General features: G+C 43.0%; 2 protein-coding genes across 5 annotated transcripts in view; one reads left to right on the forward strand and one right to left on the reverse strand.

Annotated features, from left to right (window-relative positions):
• RGS8 (regulator of G protein signaling 8) overlaps positions 1 to 21,328 on the reverse strand; it is a 171,967-nt gene extending 150,639 nt beyond the window's left edge. Inside the window, exons 1-2 of the mRNA XM_045452602.1 lie at positions 21,226 to 21,328; positions 14,618 to 14,733 (exon numbers count right to left, since the gene is read on the reverse strand). Coding sequence (XP_045308558.1) covers positions 14,618 to 14,733; positions 21,226 to 21,280 — 171 coding nt within the window. The 5' untranslated portion in view covers positions 21,281 to 21,328. The remainder of the gene's footprint in view (positions 1 to 14,617; positions 14,734 to 21,225) is intronic.
• NPL (N-acetylneuraminate pyruvate lyase) overlaps positions 21,308 to 23,446 on the forward strand; it is a 44,084-nt gene continuing 41,945 nt past the window's right edge. For 2 of the 4 annotated variants that reach the window (XM_045452613.1, XM_045452616.1), the window contains exon 1: positions 21,483 to 21,635. The gene's annotated coding sequence lies outside the window, so the exon portion shown is untranslated. Of the gene's footprint in view, positions 21,421 to 21,482; positions 21,636 to 23,446 lie in introns of those variants that run through there. The other 2 variants (XM_045452612.1, XM_045452611.1) reach the window with 2 other exon arrangements.

A 23,446-nucleotide genomic window follows, 5' to 3' on the forward strand; every position in this document is an offset into this window, starting at 1 on the left:
TGGCAAGAACTTGGGCCACAATGAAGAATACACTTTGTGGTTATGCCAAAGAATCTTCTTCTTCTTTTTTTTAAGTTTTCTTTTAATGTTTATTTATTTTTGAGAGAGCAAGACAGGGTGTGAACGGGGTAGAGGCAGGGAGAGAGGGAGACACAGACTCCAAAGCAAGGCTCCAGGCTCTAAGCTGTCAGCACAGAGCCCGACCTGAGCCGAAGTCGGATGTCTAACCAACTGAACCACCCAGGTGCCCGTGTCAAAGAATCTTCTTCCAGAAATGCTAACTGCCTTCTGTGGGAATCCATTTGCAATTCTGGCCTCAAGTAGCATTAGAATAAATCAGTTTCAGGAATAATGGGAAATCAGGAAATGTGTATCCTTCTGGGGATGTATTTAAAACACCCCTCAGCCAACAACTCAGCAGAGTGAACAGTTGGACAGTAGCCATTTAAAAACACTCACATTTTAAGAAATGGTGTTGATAAATTCCTTTCCAAATATTCTCTAGGAAAACTTCTGCAATGAAATAAAAATGATGCATGTATGTTCAATAGCTCTATGTTGCTTTCCCACCAAATTTCAAAGCAAGAATCACAAACATGTCATATTTTATCACATCTTTGGGCCTTTGCCCATGCTGTTTCCTCAGCCTGGAACATCCTCCAATACCCACCGTCATGCTATCCTAACCACCCCGCTAATGTCAGCAAATCCCAGCAGTATAGTGCAGAGGTTAGTGGCACGGGTTCAAATCCCATCTCTACATTTCCCCAGCTAGGTATCATTGGGCAAGTTATTTAACTATCTGTGAGTCAGCTTCCTATGGGGATGATAAAATAGAGTTTGGGAGAAATTAAACAGGTTAATATATGGAAGATGCTTAGAACAGGACAGTTCGTGGAACAGAGTAATCACTAGATAATTGGTGTCATTCTTGTCCTTCACATCCTAGCTCCAGCTCCAACCCCCTGGGAAGGTTTCTTTCATTCCCCTGGGCAGAGTTACACACTTCTTTCCCCATGCTTGTGCTCTCTCTACTTAGTATGTATCACACTCAATTACAACCACTGGTGTGCATGTCTGCCTTGCCACGATGCACAAATATGAGGAATGCAAACACCAACACTTTACCTGGGAAGTCTCCAGGCCTTACCACAGAGCTGTGAACATGACAGATACACAACAAATATAAGGTGAATATATGAATGCATTAATTAAATGTTACGTAAGCTTTTGAGTTCCCCAAGCCATGTGTTCCCCTCCTTGCATGAAACTGTTGAGTGATCACTGTTGCTGCGCATGCTTCTAAAGCCAAAAGAGGCAAGGTTCTGAGCTACCTCAGAGTTTGTGCACTAATCACTGACATCATAAAAATTCATCATTAGCACCATTAACAGAGTGGCTCGCTGTTATCACTGAGACGGCAGAATGACTCGGCCCAGCACATGTTATCGCTCGAGATGAGACTTAGCATTTCCCCCAGCAGCTCTCAAGCACTGCGTTCCTCCAGCGCTGCCCGGGACAAGGGACAGGTCACCCTTCTGAGGGGTGATGTGGGAGTGCTTAGTCACAGTCTATCTGCAAGCAGAGAAAGGCTTTGGCAGGAATGTGATCCGAGGAGACACTGAAAATAGCAAGTCCACTGAAGGCCAAGGGAACTTCCTCTTGTGAAAGTGGGAAGAAGGGCTTGATGAAATAAGCTGCTTCCTGGCGGAGGAAAGAAAACATCCTGTCTGAGCTGGACTGAGAGAGAGAGAGAGGGGAACCAAGGAAAGTCCTGGAGGCCTTGGGAAGGCAGGGAAAGCATCAGATTTGGAATCAAAACAATCAAATCTTAATCCTTCCATTTGGTAAGCTTTCTCCACTTCAAAACAGAGAATCAAATGAAGGCAACCAAAAAGCACCAGATAAACACAAGACGTGATTCAATATGGTTGGAAAAAGCCCCTTCACAAGGGAACTCACAGAAGGGGCTCCACCCAGAACAGAGGCCTCTCCTTCACTCCAGGGTAGAAAGAGATGTCTCTGCCTCCTTTTCATTTAAATTAGCAAGTTTTATTTTTAAAAATTTTTTTAAACATTTATTTATTTTTGAGAGACAGAGCGCAAGTAGGGGAGGGGCAGAGATAGAGGAAGACAAGAATCCGAAGCAGCTCCAGGCTCTGAGCTGTCAGCACAGAGCCCGACGTGGAGCTTGAACCTACAAACTGAGATCATGACCTGAGCTGAATTTAGACGCTCACACAGGTGCCTCTAAATTAGCAAGTTTTAAAGAAGTTTCAAAGGACAATAAGTTTCAAGGTTTCCTTGGAATAAAACACTTTATTAGGAATCTGCCTTTGCTTTATTTTTTGGTTTTTGGCCAGTGTAGCTTTAACATATATGAAACCATGCTGCGTGATTTATGGCGTACATGCAGTTTTCTTACCTTTCGAGCAAACATTTACCACGCAAGCAGTGGTGTGCTCTGGGAGCTGTCAGCAGCCACAAAGGACTGATTTTGCACATGTCCTCCCAATTCCATGTTTTGTGGCACCGCATCCATAGCTTGAAATTAGCCATGGTGGGAGTATTTCACCCTGGCAACTGACAAATGCTATAAATTAGGGTTTTTTTTTTTTCCTCTCCCAAAGTTGGCTTGCCAGCACACCACTGACTGAGCCCAAAAGGATTCAAGAGTCCCCCAGCCATCCCTCTCCACTCCAAATGCCACAAAAAGGCAACTGAAACCACATACACAAATATTGGATGGGAAACATTACAGAGATACATCAAATCTATGCAGACAGGGGCGCCTGGGTGGCGCAGTCGGTTAAGCGTCCGACTTCAGCCAGGTCACGATCTCGCGGTCAGTGAGTTCGAGCCCCGCGTCAGGCTCTGGGCTGATGGCTCAGAGCCTGGAGCCTGTTTCCGATTCTGTGTCTCCCTCTCTCTCTGACCCTCCCCCGTTCATGCTCTGTCTCTCTCTGTCCCAAAAATAAATAAACGTTGAAAAAAAAATTAAAAAAAAAATCTATGCAGACAGAAACACAAAAACAAACTGAAAAACCCTGGTAAATTATCTGTACATTCCTACCAAACAAGGTTCTGGCAATGAGGTGTTGATATTTTTTTTTAACTAACAGTAAATGTAATATGGCCAGAGAATTTTGAATCAGCCTCATCTGGAGCCACAAATGAATATACTCAAAAGACATACATATTACTGCTGGAATCCAAATATCTCAATTGCACACTGAGGGCAATATAATGATGGAATAACTGACTTGTCAGAGTAGGTGATCTGTCATTTATCCAGTGAGCAAATGTAGTGGTGCATTTTTAGTCTTGTAATAGCCAATGAATAATAATGGTTAAATGAATTAACAGTCTTTGTTTCCTCTTATACGTTTTATCTATTCTCTTAATGTTTAAATGGATTGGTCCTTTTTGTCTGGAACTCTAAACATTATGCTATGTTCCCAAGGCTGGCAATTGTGATAGGGGAAGTACATATAAGGTGCTGGATGGTTCTCAGAGGACTTTTTTATATGCAATTCCTGATTAATGCTTACACACACCCTCTAAAGTAAGGTGCACCCATTTTGAGAGAAGGAAAAAGATGTTCGTCAGGGTAAGAGCTGTGGACTCTGCACCCTATTGTGATTATTGCTACTGAACATTGGAAGATGGCTATCATAGCCATCAACACCACGGCCATAAGAATGACTACCAAACTGCCCCTGCTTCTTTCTGTCACTCTCACTGTCAGGAAGCTCAGGACAAGAGCTTGTCTCATGTCTATACACTAAGTCTCAGGTCAAAATTTTAAGTGAGCCAATATTTTGTCTTTTTTTCCTTTCTGCTGTAGGATGAAGATCCTCCACCTAGCAAGACTCTCAAAATGGCAGATGCCCCACACAGAAAGGAGTTCAAATTCTGGACATATATTATCACTACCATTATTTTTATTATTATTGGCATCTATCTTATTCATGGCAGCTTATCTTTTTTGAGACTCCTTCCTAAATTTAGGGAAATACTCAAATCGTGAGTCATTACCACTCCAACACAGGAGTCAGAACACACTCTGCAATCCGAGGATTCGGGCACATGAATTAGTTCCTGCCAGTTAGGGACACTACCACAAGATACTGATTCAGAATTAAGCAACAAAAGGAAAGAGGTGCTCCATGGGCCTTCCATCTTTGTATCTTCGCTGGGGAGGCAGAGGCAGAGGTGTCTGGTTTTGTAGTGACTGTTCTCCAGGGACTGAAATAGTACTTTTCTTATGTAGAAGCAGCAACTGTATAGAAGCAGGAGCTTGGTTTGGGGGACTGGACCCCAAGACTTATCCTCAAGCCATTTTCCAGTCCACTCAACAGTTCTGTGATCCACCTGGTAATTTTTTTTAAGTTTATTTATTTATTTTAAGAGAGGGAAAGAGAGAGGGAATCCCAAGCAGGCTCTGCACTGTCAGCACAGAACCCAGTGTGGGACTTGATCTCACAGACCATGACATCATGACCTGAGTTGAAATCAAGAGTCAGACGCTTAACCACCTGAGCCACCCAGGTGCCACCACCCAATATTTTTTAAAATAAAATGCTTTTTCATTTATTCAGCAAGAGTCAGCTTCTATTTTTTAGAGAACTCTAATACAAGAACTCTAATACAATTATTTTTCCTATTTCTCAGATATGGAAACAGAGCTTTAATTGGTTAAATTGCTTACAATCACAAAGTCAATGAGAGAGCGAGAATTTCAACTAGGACTATCATAATCCAAAGCCCACCTCTAAACCAGAAAGATTATACCACAAGGCCATAAAACTAATGAATCAGAGTTGAGTCACTGCTGTTTTTTTAAGTTAGAATAAATTATAGAAATATACAGTCTCACCTGAAGTTCTGAAAACTAAAGTGTCATAGAAGAGGACACAACACAAGTCTTCTTACCTGATGTGCTTTCCATGGTACCTCTCATCCTCATAATCCTGCCATTTTTTTTTTTTTTTTTTTGCTTTATATGTTTTGAGATGAGTTTTTAAGTGTAAATGAGTTTAAGAATATTGTACAGGAAGGAGGGGACCAATTGTTTCTTACATCCCACACTTTCCTTCTGTGTTGTGTCCATCTTACTAAAATACATTCCTTGGTAGTTCTTTCAGCAGGAGTCTATTTTTAAATTATTTACCAGAAAATGCCTTTATTTTTTTTCCTCTTTTTTTTTTTTTTTTTTTTTTTGGAGAGAGAGAGAGAGAGCAAGCAGGGGAGGGGCAGAGAGAAAGGGAGAGAGAGAATCTTAAGCAGGTTCCATGCCCAGCATGGAGCTTGATCTCACAACTGTGAGGTAATGACTTGAGCTGAAATCAAGAGTCAGATGCTTAACTGATTGTGTCATCCAGCTGTCTCAAGTTTTTCCTTATTCTTGAATGACAGTTCAGTTGGATATTTCTAGGTTATTTTTCACCAACACTTTGAAGATATTATTTCATTGTTTTCTAGTATTGAAGCTGATAAAAAGTTTACTATTGATCTGCATTTGTGATTAATCTGTTTTTCTGGTTGTTTTTAATGTCTTATTTTTCTTTAATAGTCTACAATATCAGCCCACTGTGAGGTTTGTTCTTAGTTATCTTGCTTGGGACATGCTCAGATTTTCATTCTTAGGACTCTTATCTTTCAACAATTCTGGAAAACTCCCAGTCATGACCTCTTCTAGCATTGCCTCACCTCTGCAGGATAAACTCTCAGGATCTATAGGATCTACTTCTATTTCCTTTGGGAAAAGAATTACCACTTTTTTTATTTTCTGGGAACACAGCTCTCCCTGCCTCCCTAATGGGTTTGTGATATGAGAAGTGACATGTGCATCTTCTAGATAGTGCCTTTAAAAGACATGGGCAGGGGCGCCTGGGTGGCGCAGTCGGTTAAGCGTCCGACTTCAGCCAGGTCACGATCTCGCGGTCCGTGAGTTCGAGCCCCGCGTCGGGCTCTGGACTAATGGCTCGGAGCCTGGAGCCTGTTTCCGATTCTGTGTCTCCCTCTCTCTCTGCCCCTCCCCCGTTCATGCTCTGTCTCTCTCTGTCCCAAAAATAAATAAACGTTGAAAAAAAAATTAAAAAAATAAAAAAATAAAAAAAAATAAAAGACATGGGCAAACATGATCCTTTTCCCTTCTCTGCGACCCCGAACCCTGCCACCGCCACCGCTGCTTAGGATGCAGACCCCAGGACTAGAGCTAAAGAAGCCACAGATTAAAATAACAGAGCCACTCACCAGCCCTTAGTATCTGTTATATGGGAGAAAAATAAATCCCTATCTTCTTCAGGCTTCTATATTTTAGGTCTTTTTTTAAAAAAAACAACTTCTATTATACCTTAACAATTGTACCTCTGTTGTCTCTACTCTCCCCCTTGTGCCTTCCTTACTGCGTGTGTACCTATCTGCATATGTGTGCCTGCGCACGCACACATGCACACGTGACCTCTCCTTCTTTTATTTCTCTTATTTTCTTTTCTCTTATTCATATTCATATTTTCTTTTTTTTATTTATTTTTTTTAATTTTTTTTTTTCAACGTTTATTTATTTTTGGGACAGAGAGAGACAGAGCATGAACGGGGGAGGGGCAGAGAGAGAGGGAGACACAGAATTGGAAACAGGCTCCAGGCTCCGAGCCATCAGCCCAGAGCCCGACGCGGGGCTCGAACTCACGGACCGCGAGATCGTGACCTGGCTGAAGTCGGACGCTCAACCGACTGCACCACCCAGGCGCCCCTCATATTCATATTTTCTACCTCGTTATTTCTCCACATTGCATTCGAGGTGAATGTCTTTAGATCTTTCTTACACTTCACTTGTTCTCTTCAGATGTCTAATGTGCTATTTAACACATCCCTTTGAATTTCTAAAGCCAACAAATATGTTTTTAACTTCTATACTTTCTATTTGGTTCTTTTGCAAATAAACCTGTTCTTTTTACATAATAAATTATTTCATTCTACTCCTTCCTTTGTGTCTCTGATATTTAAAACATACCTATTTCATAACCTCTCTCAGATGTTTGAAGTTAGCTCAGTTTTGGGGTAACTAACTTTCCTCTTTATTTTATCTCCAGATTCAGGGTGACTTATTTCCTCATTCAGTTTGTAATTTTTTTTAAGTTTATTTATTTATGTTTGAGAGCAGGGAAGGGCAAAGAGAGAGGGGGAAAGAGAGAACCCCAATGAGGTTCTGTGCTATCAGCACAGAGCCAGATGTGGGGCTTGATTTCATGAACCATGAGATCATGACCTGAGCCAAAATCAAGAGTCAAGATGCTTAACTGACTGAACCACTCAGGGGTCCTGGTTTGTAATTTTTAATTAAGACTTCATCTTCAGCAGGACCATTTATCCCAATGGATATCTGTGCGATAAGTTGTAGAAATACCCCTAACACAGCAGTTTGTTTATCCCTGGTGAAATTCTGAGTTTCAAAGGTCCTAGGCCAGCTTTTATAATTTCTCAGATTAACATTTCTATACCCATAGATAATGTAAACTTGAAATCTATATCTACACATGGTAAGGCCTGGGGAACACTTACATTTTCCCACTAACAGCCCCAGACCAATTAAAGCTTCCTTTCTGCTTCCCCACAACAGTTGTGAATGTTTCTCTAAGGTAGTTACACCCAGGTAGTTACACAATCCCTTCACAGATGAGGCACCCCTGCTGGCCTCCAGGATTTATTGAGAGAACTCTGCCACAGAATTGTCAGATAAGATACAGAATATCTGGTTAAATCTGAATGTCAGATAAACATTTTTTAGTATAAGTATGTCCCATTCAACTTTTGGAACATACTTATATTTTTAAAAGTATTCATTGTTTATCTGTAATTCAAGTTTAACTGGCATCCTGTACTTTTAAATGCTAAATCTAACAAGCCTAGTCACAGTTCTCTGCCTAAACTTGGCCCTTGGGGCCATATATCCTGTCCCTACAAGGGCCTCAAAATGCCAGCCTCCAGATTCTGGAACCTTTATGTAGCTCCAGCAACATTAGCTACAGTTATCACACTGGCTCTGAATTCCTTTTTCATACTGAGAACTAGACTATTTTCCTTACTTTTTTCAAGACTAGTTGTATATAAATATTTGAAATTTCTGCCACATTTTATCTAGACTTTCTACATGGCAGTCACGGGAAGGAAGGCTTGTCCATGTCAGCACAGGCTGCCATTGTCACAAATACTTGAGTTGCGCACTGCACCATGCCACCCAATGGAAAGCCTGGAGCACGGAGGGGTTAATTCACCCAAATTAATTGGAAGATGAGGAAATGTGCAGGCACAAGTCCTCACAACTTGTGCTCCAGGGATGTTGCCCATTTTGGCAAAAGGAAGTTTTCCTATAGGATGGATTCTTCAAAGGGAAGCAAACACGTCCCAGTGTTAGCTAAGGTTTGCTTCTCAAGAACCTGGGTATCCAAGGATTTCCCCTATATTTGGAGGGCCCAGGAAACACAGTAAAATTCTGACTTTACTGCACTTTATTTTCACTGGGCCAACTAAGAGATGAGAAGCTAGATGGGGAGGTAAAAATAGAAAATTATTAACTAAAAGGGGTTGAAACATGTATATTTTAAGACCTTAAATTAGTCAAAATCTAGAAAATGGAAGACACCAAATCATCAGATGAGAAAATACAGTGCTTTTGTATTGAAATGTTTCAGAGAAAAGCCCCTTTCAATATAGTTCTAAATGAAGTCCTCAGAATAGAAAAAGAGTATTTTGTTTTCATTTTAGACATGGAAAATCCCCTGGACCAAAAATTCCAAAATCTTTCCCAGATATTTTCCGATTTTTTTCAATAATTCCACATCCCCCACATGGTTTCCAGGCAGAGCCTAATTTAGCCTAGACCCAAATATTCACCAAAGATCGCAAATCCAGGCTTTTAACATGTTCCCAAAATGATGAAATTTAACTTCCTGTTTTTGTATTCTCTGTGTTAAAGGTATTGATTTATTCAAGATAAGCATTTTTTAAACACCACAAATTTTGAAACTCTGTTTTGGTACATCTATATTTTTTTTTTAGTATTCCGTAAGTCTAAAAAATTGATCCATGCTCTGGGCTTTCTGCTCCCTGCCAGGTTCTGCTGCTAAAAATTCATGTTATAAAAGCCTTAAAGAGTACGCATACCTCCCATTATCTCCTAGCTTGATGTGACTCCATGAAAATAAAGTACACATTCTTCTAAATAGGAATCATTTATAATTCAAAGAAAAATAGAATAATGCTTCTGAAGCTTGTCCCTTGGCCCAGAACTTCTTTGCTGCATGAGATCTGAAGCTCTAACCTACCTCCACCTCCCAGGTCTGTAGGAATCCCTTCCAGGACAGGTCTAGTCCACTCTAAGAAAACTCACTGGATGACAGTCCAAATTATGACTCTCCAAACTTTCAGAACAAATTAAATCAGAGAATCATAGGATTTTTTTTTTTTCAACGTTTATTTATTTTTGGGACAGAGAGAGACAGAGCATGAACGGGGGAGGGGCAGAGAGAGAGGGAGACACAGAATCAGAAACAGGCTCCAGGCTCTGAGCCATCAGCCCAGAGCCCGACGCGGGGCTCGAACTCACGGACTGTGAGATCGTGACCTGGCTGAAGTCGGACGCTTAACCGACTGCGCCACCCAGGCGCCCATGGATTTTTTTAATGTTTATTCACCCAAATTAACTGGAGGATGAGGGACTGTGCAGGAACACATTTGAGAGAGAGAGAGAGAGAGAGAGAGAGAGAGAGAGAGAGAGAGAGAGAGAGAGAGAACAAGTAGGGGAGGGGTTAAGAGAAGGAGAAAGAAAGAGAATCCCAAGCAGGTCCCGCACCGTCAGCACTGAGCCCACCACAAACCGTGAGATCATGACCTGAGCCAAAATCGAGTCAGATGCTTAACTGACTGAGCCACTCAGGGGCCCCAAGAACCACAGGATTTTAATAAATGTTTTCAGAGTAAACCAAGTAGCTTAGAAAACATTTGGAAATTTCACAAAAGCATAAAGAAGTGGAAATAATATATATCTTCATCATTCAGATACTCTTCTTTGCATAAAACATATGTTTAACAAAAATGGAATCATACTCTAGGAGTTGTAGAATTTTTTTTCGCTTATCTATATATTGTGAACATGTCCCACTACGTTAAATGGTTTTGCATGGTAGCATTTTAGTGACTACACATTCCATTTTTATAAATATGTTAATTTTTTATTGGTCCTCTATTTGGGGGCATTTAGATTGTCTCCAACCCTGTGATAATTATCCTTGTAGAAGAGTTATTCTTGTAGCCAGCCATAATTACATCGTTAGGATAAATTCCCCAAGTAAAAATGATAGACTCCAGAATAGGCACATTTTCAAGGTTTGAGGTACCCACTGCCAAATTACCTTGCAAAAGGTTTATCAATCCTGCCAGTAGTATATGAGAGTATCTATTTACCTGCTTTAAGGAGTCTTATATAAACTAGTGATTATCTGTCATGCAAAAGTACTCTTCATTAATGAAAAGGATTTTCAGCATGATTTCTGTAAACAATGAACTCTCCTAGTACACTGTAGTACATTATTCAATTTAAAATATGATTTTAAGTTTCTGTGGAAATGTTCTCTAATGCAATTAATAAAGAAAATAAGGCATTTCTCTACTTGATTTTCATTTTAAACAGAGAATGCCACCTCTCAAAGAATTCTTTCCCTTTCTGCCTTCATCTAGGCTGAGAAGAGATACCAAAGTACAGCACAGTTATTCTGCTCTTCATCCACCCTCTATTTCGTATTCAGTTTCCCATCATGCACCAGATAAACACGGCAGCCCTGACATGATGAGAAGCCTTCCCTGAAGACTACAGCCCACACTCATCCATCCCTTCACTGAACTCCTATTATACTTATTGTCTGTACCACACAATTAGCACTTTATTATATACTGTCTTGTTCTCTAATTGTCTGTACCACACAATTTAGCACTTTATTACATTCTGTCAGATTCTGTAATTGTGTCATGTATTTTTGCCTTGTCTTTCCACCTAGATTATAAGCACCAAAGTGGCAAGGGCCCTGTCTGGTGCTGCTTCGGCATTCCCCACAGCACCAAACACTGCCCTAGGAACAACAAAGTGGGCTTTCGACAAATACCAACTGCTTTATTGGTTGGTGCGTGGGTTGGGAGACTGGTAGATTGATTTTGTGATGGGCGGAGCTATGGAGAACCCAGAACGGGAGATAGGGAAGGTGCTGAGTGACAGGACACCTGGGTGCTCTGGTCATTCTAGCCACTCCTCTTCAGTAGGACCTGTTCTGTCACCTAACAAGTCATTGAGTTTCTGAGTTTTTCTATGTACAAAAAACAGGGAAACCAAAACATGTGACCAGACAACAGCATTTTTAAAATCACGTGAAAATCACATCCTTTTCATCTGAAGATTTTCCATCGTAACATTCTCCAACATGGGAGGCACTGCTATGCAGAGAAAGAGGTCACGCTTTAGAATTAGACAGACTTCTTACCACCTGTGTGACCTTCAACAAATTGTTTAACACCTCTCTCTCCCTAAAATTAAACCCTGGTTCGTCATCTCTGCAATTATTCCAATGACCGTGATTATATGTGATATCACCACTGAGTATCCATAAGACTGCTGGAGTATTCTTATTTTTTCCAATTTGTGCAAATGCCATGCCTTGAAGTAAGTGTTAAATATTGTTATTATAATAAACATAATCAGTACCTCTTTTAGTCTCACACACTAGTTGAAGAGGATTGACCTTGGCTGTGATTCATGGGTTTGTTTCTCAGAAAATAAGCTCAGGTAGTTACACAATTTCTTGATCTTTCTCTGTTGGAGGGTCGTTTACACTCAGTGGTCTACCACATGACACCAGACCTCCTTCTAGTAAATTATAAGAGAAGAAACACCCGATGTCCAGCATTAGCAGATCCATGCCTCAGTCTGTCACTTTTACCTCCACTGTAAACATTTAGGTGACTGGAGCATTGAGTTAACCACATTTCTCTGAATTTGGGATGATACAAATAAAATGTTCTGTTCCTGTATGTCATCTACCTTTTCCCTTTCCAGTCAATATGTTTTGCCATACTGTACCCTGTCATGTTTTTGTCCTTGTTTCTTCAATTGGCAGGTGCACAGTAAAATGTAACCAAACAGTTGTTCAACATGTTATTCTCTCAAAACAAGACCAATGGAAGCTCCCAGAAGTGCTGCTCTCACCCTGCTTCTTCTGCTCCCCTGAAGACACAAGGAGCCCAGAGAGCCTTGAATGGCTATTTTGTAGGGTAGGGGATGTCCCTTTACGAATAGCTCCCCTCCCTCTGTGCCTGTTGCCTGGATGTCCTTTGGTAAAGAGGAGAGGCTTCCTTTTGCATATCTAGGCGAAATGACTATGATCGATTATTCTTCAAAAAAGTATTTATCAAGGTCTGCCCCCTGAAAGCAAGGACTGGGTGCTGGCCAAAGATGCATACCACACAGTTAGGAGCTCATACTTGAGGAACTTGGGGAAGGAGACATGCCAACATATAATTACCACACAGTGAGATAAGTGTAAAGAGAACATCTGTGGCCAGGGTGCCAGCCCGAGTCCAACTGTGCCTATCACAAAAGGTCAACTTTGATAAATCTAAGGGAACAGCTGACCTGGCTAGGAGTTGATTAGACTCAAGGAAGCTACTGCTGGAAGACAGTTTTGTGGCAGCCTCGGGTGGAGAAAGGGGGACAGGAAGGGTAGGCTTGGGGTGGGGAAGTGGGGTGGGTAGGAAGAAATGCCTGGTCTCGGTCTTTAGTTCCCTGCCTTGGCTCCATGGACTCACACCTGAGGCCTGTGGAACAGATCCTTCAGGTGGAGAGGAGGAGGCTCAGTAAGACACTCAAGTCTCACTTCAGCAAGTCATGCTGCTCTGGGACCTGGGTGACAGAATGTGGCAAAGCAGAAGAGAAAAGCTTCTCTGCACACTTGTAGGCACCAGAAGACAGCAACCTTGGCTTAAGAGTGGCTGGGACTGTAGCTGAGACCAGACACTGCTCCCTAGTAGCTGCACAGCAGGGGACACCAACAAGGAGCTCAAAGCAGAAGAGGAAAGGATGGAAGGGGGCACAATGGAAGGTCCACCCTGTCTCCCAGGCAAACCAGGGGAGACATGGAGTCCGGGGTGGTTCTGCACCAGGCAGGTGGATGCCCAAACCAGTGCAACATGAGTTCTTACCATGGTTATGACAACCACTGCCATTCGTGCTGATGCTCAAACAAAACTTAGGGAAGCACAGGTTCTCCAACACAGAAAAAAAAGAAAGAACACATATTTTCTGCTCACGAGATTAAACACAGTAATGTCTATCCTAGTTGGTAATGGAACTGAGGTCTGGTAAGGTGGAGATAAGTAACAGGATAAGGATAAGGTGCAGGATAAGTAACAGAAGGAGATTCAGACAGTAACGCTGAGGACTGGGGGGTTGGTGCTGGTGAAAGGGGGTCAGCCAGGTGAGCAGAGGGGTGTAAGCAAAGCTCTGGGTGGAGGAGCTGCCTGCAAGATGGAACAAAAGAGAACAGCCCTGAGTCTGTAGGCAGACTGGAGTCGGATGACTAGACAGAAATGTCCAGAACCAAATTCTAAAAATAAGACTTCTCCCCTGAGCCAAACAAAATTAAATTCAATTTCCAAGTACGTGATTGAATAGAATTCAAACAACAACAAAGCATTTCAAACAGTGCTAAAGGGCACGCTGAATACTAAGTCCGTCCTCCTCAAATCCCCGCTCCCAGGAGGACCCGTGGATAGCTGCTGGGGAACACCAGGACAACCACATGTTGTTAAACTGCTTAAAGGTTCTCTACAGACTAGTAAACAGCTGCTGCTTCAAGCCACTGGAGTGCTGCCCCCTCCCCCCCCCAAGAACTTCAATCAGTCATTACAGGGTTAAAGCTTAGATATTAGAAGATCCCCAGCACGCTTCCAGATCTCAAGCCAGCAGCCATCCCTGTTCCCAGAACCGACCCAGTTGTTAAATATTTGACTATCACTGTTATCCTTCCAGATAACATGCCTTCACATACAGGTACGCCCCTACACGCACCTTGTTTTCCTTTAATACAAATGGCAGAATTGAATACCGTTCTGTACTTTGCTTTGCTTATTTTTTTAACCTACTTGGCCCACCTTTAAATGTATGGCCAAATATAGATTGGAGGCATTTCTTTCAGAACTGAGATAATTTAGCCGTAACTAAGATACCTAGCCTGCAAAATGGAGCACAGGAATAGAGTGAGATTTTAGAATAACTTATGGGGACTTTCCAGTAGGCCTGGAAGAACCTCATCAATGGGGGCCATGGAAATAACACTGGAAGCTGGGGCCAGCAATGCACGATGGCTTGGGCAGAGGAATGAGGAGGGGCAGGATCAACAAAATTTCCCGGAATACCCCTCAGGAGGCCATCTGAGCTCCCACCCCCTTCACCAGCTGACAGAAGGGGCCTAAACTTCCCCAAGTCCAGACCATTAGTGCCGAGTTCAGCTGTTACCCAGAACTGAAGCAGTCTTAGGTGGAAGCAAATGAAATTTCAAGTTGCACTTACCTCACCGAACACTTTCCAGGGAGTCTTCCTTTTGCTCAAAGAGGACATAAAACGAAACTTCTTCATAAATGAGCTAAAATACATTTCTCCTAAGAGCTCCATCTTCACCTCAAATGCTGAAAGGAAGCATAGAGTGATTTATATTCCTGAGGGAGAAAATACTTATAAACTAAACTTGAACCAGATTTTTAAATATCCTCTCCCTATAAAAAGTCAAGGGGCTCTAGGGTGGCAGTTCGTTGAGCATCTGACTCTGGATTTCGGCTCAGGTCATGATCTCATGGTTCATGAGTCTGAGCCCCACATTGGGCTTTGCGCTGACTGCTTGGGATTCTTGGTCTTCCTTTCTCTATCCCTCCCCCACTCACAATGTCTCTTCCTCTCCTCTCTCTCTCTCTCTCAAAATAAATAAATAAACTTGAAGAAAAAAAAAAAGCCAAGGGACACTTGAGTAGCTCAGTCAGTGAAGCATCCAACTTTGGCTCAGGTCATGATCTCACAGTTTGTGGGTTCAAGCCCTGTGTCAAGCTCTGTGCTGACAGTTCAAAGCCTGGAGCCTGCTTCAGATTCTGTCTCCTTCTTTCTCTCTCTGCCCCTCCCCTGCTCCCAGTCTCTGTCTGTGTCTCTCTCTCAAAACTAAATAAACATTAAAAAAAAAAAGCCAAGACCACTGAGTGTACTCTTTTTATAGCCATATTTATCTTCAAAACCCAAAGAAGTAGTATGGGAGGGCAAACTTAATTTTCTGTGTCTCCATACATCATTTTTTCATTACTTTAATATTAAGGAAAGAGAGATTAAAGAAGAATGTTTACCATTGAAGATGTCAGCTCCATAGATTTTTGGGAAAGGGAGGATACGGAAACGGGATCAGAAAAAGATTGCCTAATATTTTTATTTTTACTGATATTCCCAGAAACTTGCAGTTGGGGAAAGAGTCATTAAATGAGAAAGCAATTTCTGCTGACAGACTGTCACCTAGTGGTGAGTCCTTACCTAATTCATAATATGAGCAGCTATTGAGCTTTGGGAAGCTTTTGGAAGACATGTTTGTTACTCTTTAGATCCCCGGGGAACCTTACAGAGTACTGTTACAAGTGGACCAGACTCACTTGCATGCGTCCCAACAGCCTCATGTTCATCAGGCAATACCTAACACAGGCCGAACATCCTTCAAAGGAAGTTTGCCTCTGTACTTTTCTGAATATTGTCAAAGAAACCTGGCCAAGCAAAATTAATATTAACTTCCTTTTCTGTTTTCAGACTATGGCCCCCTCATACTTTCCCCCTTGCTAGTCATCAAACTAGGCCCAAATTTTCAAAGGGTTTTCCAACTATTAGGGGATGATAAATCAATGTGGGTAACCCATTGGCACATTGGTCCATACATACAATTCAGAAAGAGGTCTCAAACTCAACAACAAGGCAACATCGTCCAGATTTAATATACATCAGGAATCCCTCCCTTCATGCTCTCAGAGAGACACTACAGTCCTCTTTATCTGGATCCAGTGTCCTCAATGCTCCCTAGTTCTTTTACTCTGTGTTCATACCACCCTTCTCGGCCACAGGGGTCCTTACTCTTATATCAATACCAGTCAACAAGGGGGTAACCCTCCTCCCATCAGTGCAAAAGGCTATGTTCTGGCAACAGAGTTAGGATACCTCTCTCTGTTACCAACAGTCATTCTGCATTGCATAGTATTTCAACTACTTATTGAGTGCCTATGATGTAGCAGGCACTAGATGTGTCCCAAGGAACAGAACAGACAGACCACTGCCCTCACAAAGCTTACGAACTAATGGGGAGAACTAAACACGCTAATAAGTTGTGACAGGAATGGAAAGAACACAGTGCTAGGAGGAGGGTCTGCACAAGTCAGCTTCTCAGGAGGGTTACACCTGAGCCATGATCTGAAGGATGAGTAGCAGTCAGACTGAAGAAGGGCCGCCCAGGCAGGTGTAAAAGCCCTGATCTTGGTAAGGACTTGGCGTTTCTGAAAAACCAAACAGAAGCCAGAATGCTATAAACTAACTCCACTGGAAAAAAGATGCCGACAATATTCCAGGAGGTCTAAAATCCACAATCACAATAATAGCATTATTCATAATAGCCAAAAACTGGAAAGAACTCAAATGTCCACCAACCAATGGATGAATAAAATGTTGTATATCCATACAATGGAATATTGTGTGGGTATAAAAAGGGATGAAGTAGATTCCTGCTACAATATGGATGAACCTTGAAAATACCACACTAAGGAAAAGAAGCCAGACACAAAGGACTACATGATGCATAATTCCATTTATATGAAATGTCCAGAACAGGCAAATCTATAAAAATGGAAAGACTAATGGTTGTTTAGAGCTGGGGACCAGGAGGAGGAAGGGAACTGGGCGTGACTGCTAACACATATGGGTTATTGGGGGGGGTCATGAAAATGTTCTAAAATTGTAGCAATGATTGCACAACTCTGTGACATAATAAAGAATATTGAACTACCATATGCTTAAAATAGGTGAATTGCATAGTATTGAATAGCATCTCAATAAAGATTAGTATTATTAAAAGATTATTGCTATTAAAAATCCGGAGTCACAGAGTCCAGGTTAAGAATGCCAATATGGAGTTACATCTCTGTTCATTTTTTTCCTTTGAGCTGGAAACCAATATGCATTCACCAAAGGGCTGAGCCAGGAGACAACTGAGCACAACTACTCTCAAAACTGTCCCTTCCTGTGACCCAAAGCGTTCTCTGAAACGCAGCTTATGCATAGGACTTTTCTCCCCTCAAGAGACATCCTTCTACTAGTAGGCACTTAGTCTCAGAAATTAACCTATAAAAGGGAAGAGTCTTTGTCATGGGGACTAGCAATCTGTCCAACTTCTAGTCATGGCCTGCTTCCTTCTCTGAAGATCTATGGACTTTGATGCAAAAATAAACTTGTGCTTTTCTACCAGCCCCACCGACATACCCACACAACCAGAATTTCCAGGAGTGATTCTCATACCTATAACTTGGTTGTATTCCTTTACATGGAATGCAAAGGACTGTTCTTCCTCACCATGGAGAGAACTTTCTCAGACCCACAATGGAGAGCAACGCTTCAAGACCCAAATTCCATTCTCCTTCCTTCATGAACGTTCCCCAATGTAGCAGTATTCTGGCTGTCTACAATCCATTTCCTCTTTCCTGGTAAGGACAACTGTAACATTGTCATTTATAATAAAAACTATAAATTTGGTCTTCCATTTCTGGCACAGAGCTCCTAAAACTCTTGACATTTCCGAAGAGATGAGAGCAATGAATGTCTTTTGTTATGTTAATGAGGTGACTAGCTTTTTGAAAGCATCTTAGGATAGGGGCTGGTTGCCAAGAGAATCAATCATGTGATTAGAAGGTTGAAACTTTCGGTTCCATCCCCAACCTTCTCCAAAATTGAATCAATTACCAATGGCCAGTGATTTGATCAATACTGCCTATGTATGGGCACCTGGGTGGCTCAGTCGGTTAAGTGTCCAATCTGCTCAGGTCATGATCTCACAATTCGTGGGTTCGAGCCCCATGTCAAGCTCTGTGCTGACAACTCAGAGCCTGGAGCCTGCTTTGGATTCTGTGTCTCCCTCTCTCTCTGCCCCTCCCCCACTCACACTCTGTCTCTCTGTCTCTCTCTCAAAAGTAAACATTAAAAAAAAAAAATACTGCCTATGTAATGAAGCCTCCATAAAAACCCAAAAAGGAAGGAGGGCAGAGGGTTTCCAGCTGGTAAATATGGAGATTTGGGGAGAGCATACACTTGTGCTCAGAAAGGACACGGAAATTATGAGCCCTTTCCCCATCCCTTGCCCTATGCATCTTTTCCACCTGGTTGTTCCCAAGTTATAGCTTTTTATAATAAGCCAGTGACCTAGTAAGTAAAATGTTTCTTTGACTTCTATAAGCTGTTGTAGCAAATTAATCAAATCCAAGGAGCGGGTCAAAGGAACCTCTGGTTTATAGCCAATGGGTCCGAAGCACAGGTAATAGGACCTGATGTAACATCTGAAGTGGGGGTGGGGCGGGGAGGGCAGACTTCTATGACTGAACCCTTAACCTGTGAAATTTGATGCTATCTCTGGGGAGATAGTGTCTGTCAGAATTGAGTTAAACTGTAGGACACCCAGCTGGCATCAGAGAACTATTCCTTCTTAGTGAGGGGAACACCTCCCACACAGTGGAATTGGTACTAGAACATTTCAGCACCATGACAAGAAGGTAAGGGGAACCTTTCTGGGAAGGTTTCTCCAAGTCCACTCAGGAACCTGTGATAAGGCTCCACTGTCAGCACCAAGGATGGAACGTGTGGCCAGTCTGATCAATTACAGTGTACTGTATCCCCCCAAGCTCTTTTCTCCACATCACTGAGTTTCAAACTTGAATTGTAGTGAACACAATATGATGAGGAACCCCAACATATATATTTTTTTTAAACAAAGCAGAGTTGAAGGGAGTAAACGTCTCCAAATCCAACCCTCTTCGCCTGCAGGTAGATAAGCACTGAGCTCTGTGCTGTGGGAAAAACAAAGAAACAGGACAAGGTACCTGCCTTGAGCACCTCGCAGTGGAATGAGGGGGCAAGAAAGAAAAGCATAAAAAGTAATGATGATTAAATAACACTGTACAACAATAAAAGAAAGGCCACAGAGCCCTTGCCACTTATCAGACAAGTGTTAGAGGACTTCGGGCCAGCAGTGAACCTTGGCTGTCTCTCCCTTCTTCTAAGGCCTCCTCCTTGTCTAAGACTGCTCAAGTGTCAACCTCCCCCAGGAAGACTTTTCAGAAATGCTCTCCTGCCTCATCATGCCCACACACTCACCCCTCTGCCCAGATCAGAGTCTTTCCCTCCCTCAGTGTTTCATACCTTTGTACCAGCATACATATTTTTAAAGGTAAATGTCTTCCCCACAATTCATTGGAGAGGCTGTGAGTTTCTTAAGGGCATGTAGTAGAGGCTATGATGCTCCCCCTCCACCATTCCAGTGAGACTCTTCCCCACCCCCTTTCTTTCCATAGCTTCTACCACAGGTGTCAGCCCTGTATGACCATCAAGGCTCTCCCTGCCTTCTCCCTGGGTCCCTCCCCAAGTATATTTCCTGCACCTCAAATCCAGTTTTAGCATCTGTTTCTTAGCAAACCCTAACACACTATTATAAGGCATTGCTTTGTACTACTACATATATTTAAACAGTAGTTTATTCATTTAACATGTTGGTTTATTGGTTGACAATATTAAGCCTGATGTTCTATAACTTTTGGGTACTGAAATACTTAATTTTGCATGTATTAAAGTATGACTTTGAAAAAACTTACTAACGTCCCATTAGGATATATTCTTGTTGACATTCTTAGACAGACATAACTAGGACTTTTCCCTTCCTTTTTTGCAGGAAAACATAGAGTAGTGGTTAAAAGTATCATCTCCCGCACTACTTGAAACCAAATCACAGCTCAACTACTCATGGGCACTGTGGCCTTCGGCAAATTACTCAAACTCATTAAAATACTTTTTTTTTTTTTCTGATCTTTAGAATGGGATGGTGCTGAGGCACCTGGATGGCTCAGTTGGTTAAGCGTGGTACTTAGGCTTAAACAGGACTTCAGCTGAGGTCATGATCTCACCGTTTGTGAGTTCCAGCCCCGCATTGGGCTCTGCACTGACAGCGTGGAGTCTGCTGGGGATTCTCTCTCTCTTCCTCTCTCTCTGCCCCTCCTCCACTTGCACTCCCTCCCTCTCAAAATAAATAAACTTAAAAAAATAGAATGGGATGATGGTTCCTCAACTGTAAAATATGACTTTAAAAAATAGTACGACAGGGGCGCCTGGGTGGCGCAGTTGGTTAAGCGTCCGACTTCAGCCAGGTCACGATCTCGCGGTCCGTGAGTTCGAGCCCCGCGACAGGCTCTGGGCTGATGGCTCAGAGCCTGGAGCCTGTTTCTGATTCTGTGTCTCCCTCTCTCTCTGCCCCTCCCCCGTTCATGCTCTGTCTCTCTCTGTCCCAAAAATAAATAAACGTTGAAAAAAAAAAATAGTACGACAAAGGATTGTTTTATGAATTGATTAATGAATTAATTTCTGGAGCCGCATGCAATGAAAGTACTTCTACAATGGGTTTAAAAGCATTTAAAATGCAAACTAGAAAGCCCTAAGGGAAATTTATTTTCCCTAAATAAAATAAGCATAGGCCATTGTCTTTTATGCAAAATTGAGGATAATTCACATTAACAAGAGAAACCTGAGGACTTGTCTATGTTTCTGATGTATTAGCACAGCATGTGACACTAGAAAGTAAACTCTTGACATTCCTACAAGTAGAGATATTTTGTTTAAAAATAATTATCCCGTTCAAAACTCTTTCAGTTGTTCTCCAGAATACGCAGGAAAGCTACCGCTTTAGAAACGAATCCAATTTTAACATCCGTTCATCACCTTTGAACATGAGGGCATGCGGGGTTGGGGCAGCAGCACCAGCCTGAAAAGCACAGACGGGATCCCCGACTGGCAGGCAGGGTTCTCAGCACGCTTCGGAACCGGCAGCCCAAATTTCAAAGCCCACCACCACGAAGTACCTGTTGCTGCCGAGCCCTGGACAGAAGTTAAAGCGAACAGGAGCCCAGGGGGCATCCGCAAGCGGTACGACCCGCGCAGCAGAAGGGGAAGGGAGAGGTTGCCCCGCGGAATCTGGGCGCGCGTAAGCACGCGCCGCGGCTCGGGAGGCGCAAGCTCGGAAGCTCGCAGTCCCGGCGCCTCGCCCACACCCCCAGGTAACGCGGAGGGAAGCTAAACTGCACGTGTGCTCAGCGTCTGGGGCGTGCGGGGCGCGCGGCTCTGCGCGGGCGCGTAGGCACGTGGTGCGGGGCCGCGCGGCAGCGGAGAAGAGAAAGGCCGCGGCGGGGGCGCGGGGCGGCGCGCGGCACTGCAGCGAGCCGCAGCAGCGGCGGCGGCCCACACGCGACCGAGGCGGACCCGGGCTTATCCGGTGAGCGCGGTCCGCGCGGGGCGGAAGGTTGGAGGGAAACCTGCAGCCCACCCGGGGATGGGGGCAGGAGGGCAGAGGGGCGGGGGGACGGGGACGGCCCGGAGGAGAGGGGAAGGCCCAGAGGAGAGGGGAACGCAGAAAAGCTGGGACGTGGGGCTAGAGGAAGTGCGAAAGCGACACGCTCCAGTCCTGGGGCAGGGGTCTGCACAGAGGGACCACTCCCCTGGATTCTTTCCGGACCGCATAGCTTTCTCCAAGGACCCTTCAGTGAGCTGAGTCAGCTGTGGAGTGGAACAGACTTTATCATTGCATTTGACCCAATGCCTTCATTTTATGGGAACTCGGTTATGTTTCTGCGTTTTGGTTTTGTTTCTTTCGTTTCTCCATTTCTTTTCTTCTTTTGCGCGTATTTCTCGAGTCATTCACCATGCCCAGAGTTGCATCCTCCGTCTCGCCCAGAGATTTTTTTTTTTTTAACTTTGCCCTTTTCCGAGGATTTGACTTGAATTCTTTGTACTAAGTGTTGGTGGATAGAGATACAAGATTTGAAGAATAATACCCTCTCCCCAGCATCTCTATTAACATTCTAAATTCGCATTGAGCCCTAGGGTGGAGAACATTCTAACCACTTGCTTTTGATACAAGCTACAAAGAATGCCAAAGCTTGACGTTAACAACTTTATTTAAAATTAGAATGTACAAAATATCAATCATTACCTATTACAGTTTTTGTGATCTTTTGCCCCCATCTCTTCCTGGAAATTCAGCATTCACAAAGTCAGCAAATTCTGGTCTTTTCGTGTACTGCTCCGTGCAGAGACAGATTTTTTTTGAAGCTGTTCCTGCTCCCTGGTGGCTGACGCTGTGGAAGAGGAGCCAAAATCACCCTGCTAATAACATGTAACATTTTTAAGGAAAAGCAAGTGTTTGAGGGAATTTTGAGGAGTAAGAAATTGTCTTCCTCTTGGGAGATCAGGGAATGTTCTTTAACTTGTACAGTGAGTTTTAAAAGTTGTCTAGACTCAAGGGGCTGAAGTGGGAGATAGTCATTCCAGATGGGAGAACCTAAGGAAGCAGGCCAGATGGGAGAAGGCGGGTAGGAGCAACAGGGAACACTTGAGCTAGTGCCCTTCAGGCATGAAGAGATTTATAAAGAGCCCTGGACCAGGAAGTTTGGCATTTCTCCTACTGAAGCCAGGGGAAGTCATTAGCATTTTCTGAGCTGGGCCAAGGCAGGCTTAGAAATGTCGGTGCTTCCAGGAGATTAACCTGGAAGCCTATGTGGATTGGAGGAGGAGAGTGGGGATTAAGGTAGGAATTCCTGACTCTGACCCCACATCCCTACAGGTTCTATGTTTTTGAGATTTTGTAACCAAATTGCATTTACATGCTCTTAATTTTGTTTCTTTCAATCAAAGCCATATATAAAACTACCCATCCAAGCTTCTGATGATCCTAAGAGTATCTGTAATTGCCCTAAGTGTGAAATAAATGTAACTAAAAGCTCAGAATACAGAAGTCTAGTGTGAACAGCCTAGCACTGTTTGAATTAGACTTTTGGTGCTGACCCTAGCTCTTGAGACTGTTATCATTTGAGCCTTCTTGAGTCCCTTTGGGCCTCTTAGACCTGGGGTTGTGCCCGTTGGTCTAGATAAGAGGTAATAAAGGGTAAGTTATGAGAGAGGCAGTAAGGGGGCAGGGAAGGAAGATAAGAGGCAAGAATACTTGCTAATGTCCTGTAGCCATCTGGTGCGACTTCATACTGTACTTGCTATGTGCCGGGCGCCGTTGTTAATCACTCTACAAGAATT

Source organism: Leopardus geoffroyi, chromosome C3 (assembly GCF_018350155.1).
Source record: "Leopardus geoffroyi isolate Oge1 chromosome C3, O.geoffroyi_Oge1_pat1.0, whole genome shotgun sequence".
Classification (NCBI taxonomy): domain Eukaryota; kingdom Metazoa; phylum Chordata; class Mammalia; order Carnivora; family Felidae; genus Leopardus; species Leopardus geoffroyi.